The sequence below is a fragment of the Nicotiana tabacum genome, chromosome 10 (assembly GCF_000715075.1).
Source record: "Nicotiana tabacum cultivar K326 chromosome 10, ASM71507v2, whole genome shotgun sequence".
NCBI lineage: Eukaryota > Viridiplantae > Streptophyta > Magnoliopsida > Solanales > Solanaceae > Nicotiana > Nicotiana tabacum.
In genome coordinates, this window is record NC_134089.1 from 125,125,152 (window position 1) to 125,132,614 (window position 7,463).

The 7,463-nt window shown below is 35.6% G+C and overlaps 1 protein-coding gene across 1 annotated transcript; it reads left to right on the forward strand.

The window, feature by feature from the left end:
* Window positions 1-951: 951 nt before the first annotated feature.
* Window positions 952-6,600, forward strand: LOC107765525 (mitogen-activated protein kinase 20). Its single transcript, XM_075223263.1, has 10 exons — window positions 952-1,496; window positions 2,267-2,675; window positions 2,816-2,943; window positions 3,092-3,151; window positions 4,016-4,165; window positions 4,261-4,416; window positions 4,540-4,751; window positions 4,841-4,942; window positions 5,429-5,601; window positions 5,708-6,600. The coding sequence occupies exons 1-10, from the start codon at window positions 1,473-1,475 to the stop codon at window positions 6,160-6,162; spliced, it is 1,869 nt and encodes a 622-aa protein (XP_075079364.1). The 5' UTR covers window positions 952-1,472; the 3' UTR covers window positions 6,163-6,600.
* Window positions 6,601-7,463: the final 863 nt, after the last annotated feature.

Here is a 7,463-nt window from a genome sequence, read left to right on the forward strand (position 1 = left end):
ACACTATATTAAAAAAAACTCATTTAATATATATAAATATATTATTTAAAACTCAATAAAGAGCCTTTTCTAGAATCTAGAACGTACAGACACAAAATTTTGGCTCTGTATCTACCTTTCTTCCCATATTTTATATAGCAAGTAGTAATAAGAAGGGATTACAATGTTTCCTTATAAAATCTAATACTACATAAGATTAGAATAAAAGGATATGTATTACTAGAAAAATCTTGACCATTCAAGTGAAAGATTTCCTTTAACATAGTATTGTGTGAGTTGAGTCAGCGCGGAGAAACATCTCTAGGTTGTTACTCTCAATAGGCAATCCCCGTTGAGCTTATCATTTGAAAATAACTATAAGTAACTTTTAATAAAAAATATTTTAGGTGTTTTTTTTGGTCTGGAAATGTTTTAGAAAGTATATTTTAGGTAACTTGAATAAAAGGTAAGTAATATACTATAATGATCAGACTTCACTCATCATGTATAAGTTCATTTTACTGCAGTGTGCGTATAAATGTGTGCGTTTGTATAATTTTTAAGCAGAATTCAAAATGAAAACATTAGCTAAGAACATATTTATTCACATTTTGGTGTTTACACCAAATTAATGACCGAATGTAGGTCTTTAAATATACTTCTAAAATTTAGCTATTGATTAGCTAATACTTGTTCTATCTAATTATATGATACACTTTTCCTTTTAGTTTGTTCTAAAAAGAATAATATTTTTTATTTCAAAATAATTTAATTTTTAACTCCATATTTTACTCTTAATAAAATAATCTATAAGTATACAAAATATCTATAATATAGTTTAAACCTCAAATTTCAACAATCTTACTTTCTTTTTGAAATTTGACTAAATCTAAGCATGACATTGAGTGAGTGGGCATTAATTGAGAGGTACATGCAACATAAAAGCAAAATGTATACAGATAAGATACACTCACATCACATGCACGCACCTAAAATACGTACTTTAATTATATAACCACAGTTTATACACACAGAGAAGAGCTCCATACATCTCTCCCTCTCCCTCCCTACCACCCACAGTGCCCCCCACCTTACCCCACCTCAAAATTGTCGGTGTCAGATTTCGCTCTTCCCCACCAGCTAGGGTTTCTTCAGATCCACACATCTTACCCCGGATCCTCTATTTCACACTCGCGCCATTGTTAATTACCGCGATTTTGATTGAGATTTAGGGTTTTGTTCGGGAGATGTTTGTGGAAATGTCTGAGCCATTCTTGTGTATTCTCTTATGATTGTTGTTGAGGAAGAGTTTATGAAGGATCTGTTCAATTTGAAGAAGATTATTACGTGGGAGTGGGACTGTTCTTTTGCCATTCGTAGCCGAGGACGTTGGGGCAAATGCGGCTGATTTTCTGAATTCCTTTACTTTTGTTTTTGGATAGCTTAATTCAAATTATCTCTATTTTTGTGGGCTTTTTCGGAATTACTCAAAAATGCAGCCTGATCACCGAAAGAAAGTGAGAATTTTTTGTTCCTTTCTGGAAATTTAATCTGATGAAATACAAGCTTTATCCAATTGCTCATTCGTCGTATAAATTGTGATTTTTTTTAAAATTTAATGAATTCCCGCTTGTGTTTTCCTATTTTCTTTCTTTTGGGGGTTGAGGGTTGTTAGGTTCTTTGTGAATTTATTCGTGATTCCTTTTTTTTCTTCCGTTTTTTCTGATTGTTAATTAACATACTTTGTGTAGACGTTTTTTTTTCTTCTAAAAGTTGTTCTTTAGATGAATATGATCATCATTCTTTAAGTATGTTTTGTTTTTTTAGTTAAGATTATACCCTTTTTTGTGCCACTTCAAAATATTGGAAGATAGATGGATTATTTTGCGGATTTGTTATTCTATTCCTATGTGTGGAATTCAATTAAAATGCATTATAGACTGGAATTAAAGAGCAGGGAGCAAATGTTTTACTTGGTTTATAATTGGTAATATTTGATTTGTATTTTATGGTAATTGTATTCTGGTAATCCTCGCACCTTCCTTTATAAAATTGGAATTTGGCAACATTCAGGTTTGTCCTATTTTATTACATCATATTTTGAATGGGTGATTTTTGTTTGTTATCTGTAATTGTGTTGATAGACGACTGTCACGGAAAAAATATTAGAAATTTGTGTTAGGTATTCTCTTGGATGCTGATTTTTGCTGTAGGTGAACAATGTTGAATGCTTGTATATTTATCTGAATTAATAATTAATAATCAGAGTTTGTGTTCGGTGCTGCAGAGTTCAGCAGAGATGGACTTCTTCTCTGAATATGGTGATGCAAATAGGTACAAAATTCAGGAAGTCATTGGGAAAGGAAGCTATGGTGTCGTTTGTTCAGCCATTGACACACATACTGGTGAAAAAGTGGCAATTAAAAAGATTCATGACATCTTTGAACACATATCTGATGCGGCACGGATCCTCCGCGAGATAAAGCTTCTGAGACTTCTGCGCCATCCCGATATAGTTGAAATCAAACATATTATGCTGCCACCATCAAGGAGGGATTTTAAAGATATTTATGTTGTTTTTGAGCTCATGGAGTCAGATCTACACCAAGTTATCAAGGCTAATGATGACTTGACACGGGAACATTATCAGTTTTTTCTTTATCAGTTGCTTCGTGCCCTAAAATATATACACACAGGTAAATCAGTCAGGTTTCTTGCTGCATCTTGTGATCCCATCGTTGTTTAAGTGTTTATAATATTGCACATTATCCTCATTAAGCAGGCTAGTCATTTCTTTTGGGTTGTCATACTCTCGATGATTCTTGTTTTGCTGCAGCTAATGTCTACCATAGAGATTTAAAGCCGAAAAATATCTTGGCAAATGCAAATTGTAAGCTTAAGATTTGTGATTTTGGATTGGCCAGAGTTGCATTCAATGATACACCTACCACAATATTTTGGACGGTAGGTGATATTGAAAGTTATGTTTCTTCCACCAATCCTCCCCCTCTTATCTGTTGAATGTATTCTGTATTACCAACTTGTCACATTCATCTCATTCATCTTTACTGGGGCATTGCTCTTGCTGTAACTTCACTGGTGAAAACTGCAGGATTATGTAGCTACTAGATGGTATAGAGCTCCAGAATTATGCGGTTCATTTTACTCCAAGGTATAGTTCGAATCTCCCTAAAATATCTTTTATCGGTCCAATATAATGATCATGCCTTTCTCATTTTGGATTGAAAAGAGGTAATGGAAGTATGTGAATTCTTTTTTAAAGAGGAAAAAACGATTTAAAGGGATGGAAACAGGGAAAAGAAGCTTCTGCTAGTTCATTTACTTTTTTCTCTAATCCAACTCTTTCTTCTTTCTAATTCTCTAGTAACATGCACTTCAAATTATGTTAGTCACAGGAGCTGACAATAAGTTTGATGTCACAGAAAACACGTGATCAATACATTGGTTCATAGATCAGAATTTTGTATGTTAGGTGCTGTCACAAGCTAAAGCATTTCTCTTGTTTTTTTCTTTTTGGAGAAAGGTAACAGTATATTCATCTACAGAAAGGTAGTGCTGGCAGTCATATTTACAGTTAAAAAGTGAACAAAAGTATCCTCGGTTCCAGCATTTTCTCATCTTTTTACTCATTGATGTGTATCCTACTGTGGTTAATTTTTTAGCAATAGGCGTCTACCTCCTAGATTTCTAATACATTCAACGTAGGATGGTGTTGGGCTTAACGTTGGCACAAGATAAGTGACATCTATATGTGCACGTCTTGTGTGAAGTATCTTATTGTACATCCTTCTTATTCTTGGATAAAAACAATTCTTTACATGCTGAACCTGCTAAGTCTGTTGCATTTTGCCTTTTCTATGCAAATGCTGATTCTTTCGTGCATCATGGGTATTTGTGGTGTGCGAGATCGATCACCCCTCTTAGTAGAGTGTCAATTTTCCTGGAATTTGTCCATAATCGTTGTGCTGCCTGTAATTTTCACTATACAAATTTTAATATGGCTTTCTTCTTGCAGTATACCCCTGCAATTGATATATGGAGCATAGGCTGTATCTTTGCTGAAGTTCTCACTGGGAAGCCACTTTTTCCTGGGAAAAATGTTGTTCACCAACTGGACTTAATGACTGATCTGCTTGGAACACCCTCAATGGATACGATTTCTCGTGTATGAACTATCTGTGAATTCATATTACATCACTTTCGACAAAATTATCCTCAAAACTACTTTTGTGTATTAGTATTTTCTTGTGGTTGTTGCAGGTGCGTAATGACAAGGCTAGGAGATACCTAACTAGCATGAGAAAGAAGCAGCCCGTTTCTTTTGCACAGAAATTTCCAAATGCTGATCCACTGGCCCTTAAACTTCTTGAAAGGTTACTCGCTTTTGACCCCAAAGACCGACCCACTGCTGAAGAGGTTTGTGGTATCGTTATGAGCATACCGTTTGAACTTCTCTTTTGGATGTTTTAGTATATTTTGTTTCCTTGCATGCTAACTGCTCAATCTTGTCTTCCCGCACCCCCGCCCAAAACATATCAGGCACTAGCTGATCCTTATTTTAAGGGCCTGGCTAAATCTGAAAGGGAACCATCATGCAAGCCAATTTCAAAGATGGAGTTTGAATTTGAGAGGCGAAGGGTGACGAAGGAGGACCTGAGGGAATTAATATTCCGGGAGATACTAGAATACCATCCCCAGCTGAGGAAGGATTACATGAATGGTGTAGAAAGGACTAATTTTCTGTATCCGAGGTTGTATTTTTTCCTTGACTTCTGGTCAGTGATTTACCCTTCTAAACAAATGTTTTTTTGTACTGACTAGATATTGCTTTTCCTTGCAGTGCTGTTGATCAATTCAGGAAACAGTTTGCTCACCTGGAAGAAAACGGTGGTAATGGTGGTCCGGTGGTTCCGATGGATAGGAAGCATGTCTCTCTTCCAAGGTGATTATGAGTGCTGATACTCGAACTTTCCCCACTAGAATATTGTCTAGGAATAAGATCAAATCTTCCCTTTTACATGCCATTTGGCATAAAGCGTTTTGAATGGATTGTTGGTGCTTTCAAGAAAATCATTTGACCTTTCAGCTTGGTTGCCCCCTATGCGCACTTATGTTGTGATTCTGTGTTTATGCCCATCTTTCTGTATATTTTGTTTAATCAGGCCGTAGCTAGTTCAGATATGGTGATAGCTAGCTTGCTCTAAATTCATGCTCCATGTGTGTCTTAATGTTTGCTTTCAGATGTAATATATGCACAGCATTTGTTGGCCTTCTGCTCGCTCTTTTAAAAGATGAACGAATAGATTGTGCATTTGTTGGCCTTCTGCTCGCTCTTTTAAGAGATGAACGAATAGAAAGCTTATAGTATAAACTTGTTTATTTGGTATCATTTTAAGTTAGAAATGATAATATTGTGATGTTTGTGCAGGTCTACAGTTGTACATTCAAATACGATCCCTTCGAAGGAACAACCGATTGCTGCTGCCAATATGAGGGACCGGCAAAATGGCGAGGAGTCGTGCAGTAGAAACTGCAGAGATTCTGAAGGCTTTGCAAACAGTCTAACAAGAACCATGCAGGCTCAGCCAAGAATTGCCCTAGGTAATTTCTGTCAATCATGAATCCTTTGCTAGTTTTGCTTTCTGTAATGATGTGCTTTTCTAATGATGCTTTTCTGGTTCCCAATGCCTCCATTCAAATCCAACAGCCAAACCAGGAAAGGTTGTGGGTCCAGTTTTGGCATATGATTCTGGAAATAAAGAAAAATATGATCCTAGATCTCAAGTCAGGAATACAGTACCCCCCTCTCAGATTATGCCTTCAGCTTACTGTTACGACAAAAGTGGGATGGTGAAGCAAGAAAGGGCTGTTGTGGAAACAGAGAGGGATCTGAGTTCTCATGCAAAACCAATGCCACCATGTGGCATGGCTGCCAAGTTAGGCCCAGATATTGCTATAAATATTGATAGCAACCCATTCTATATGATGCGAGCTGGAGTCACGAAACCAGATCGTGTTGATGACAGAATTACCATCGACACAAACTTATTGCAGGCGAAATCTCAATATGGTGGAATTGGAGTTGCTGCAGCAGCAGCTACTACTGCTGCATCTCATAGAAAAGTAGGGACTGTTCAGTATGGTATGTCCAGGATGTACTAGAAAATGGCTTAAGTGGTGAATGGTGTATGATTTTTTGAGACGAAACACTTTGCTGAGTGAGGAAGTTATTTTCAGAAATGGGGAGGAAAAGCTCTGCGACCAAAGGGTATGGTGGTTGTACAGGCAGGGAAATCTGCGGGGATCTCGTCCTCTTTCTAATTGTCAGCTTTTCTTAGTTATCACAAGACTGATTGATATTTTCGTCATGAGATAAATGTTAGTGAAATCAAACTTTGATTCTACTAATGCTTTGTTTGTGGTCATGATTTTTTGCCCATACACACCCCCCCCCCCCCCAAAAAAAAAAAAATTGTCTCTCTCTCTCTCTCTCTCACACACACACACTATTGTGAGTGGTAGGAGATATTATTGGCAGTGGAAGGTACTTTTTCTTTCTTCTGCTTGAAGTATTAATTTAAAGATGGTCTTCTAGCTTTACCTACATGGCAAAAGAGAGGTGAGTAGTGTCCCTCGTGAACTATTCGATCAAGTTTTCTTTTTCCCTTTATTTGTCGCTTAACTTCGCTTCCTTACTAGCCATTTGGTTACTCAGTATTTAATTTTGAAATTTGCAAGCTCGTTGAAAAATATAAAATCAAGAGGGAGTATAGTTTCCTCATTCAGAGCTTAAAGGAGTTCTGTTACTCGTGATGAGAGCCTCATCCTCAAATTTGAGAAACAGAGGGTAAATCACTTGCAAACTTATTGGTTTTCGGATAACTTGTTTGAAGATGTATTTTTACAAAAAGTTGCGCAGAACGATAACTTGGTTGGATGATTGTATATAGGGGTGTACGGAGAAAACTGAAAAACCGCACTAAACCGATAATTTGAGTCAAATCGATAAAAAAATTTGACTATGGTTTGATTTGGTTTGGTGTTAGAAAAAAAATTGATCATAATTGGTTTGGTTTTAACTAAAAAAAGACAAACCAAAATTAAACCAGCTCGACATTACATGTACACTAGTTTTAAAACAATTATACATAAAAATAATTATTGTAATGTAATTTATAAATATTTTTTAACCTTTTTCATAGTTCTCTCTTTTAATGTATTATTTCAAGCTTTGATTTAGATTTGAATGGTCAAATATGTTTTATAGTCTATAAAAGTTAATGACTCAAATAAATTCCAAAGCAAAATCAAATCAATAAAAATGTTAACAAAAAAAATTCAATTCAATACTAGGAATGACCATACTATTGGATATTTATCTTCTTAGTTTTTCATTACTTTAGATAGTGAAAATACATAACTTACTTTTAATATTATTTAGTCATGTATTTAATACTTAGTAC

Excerpts from the sequence above, each read along its gene's own strand:
- LOC107765525 (XM_075223263.1), top strand. The coding sequence starts at position 1,473 with ATGCAGCCTGATCACCGAAAGAAA. Across the intron at positions 3,152-4,015 it reads GCGGTTCATTTTACTCCAAG|TATACCCCTGCAATTGATAT; the intron begins GTATAGTTCGAA and ends TTCTTCTTGCAG. Across the intron at positions 4,752-4,840 it reads ACTAATTTTCTGTATCCGAG|TGCTGTTGATCAATTCAGGA; the intron begins GTTGTATTTTTT and ends TTTTCCTTGCAG.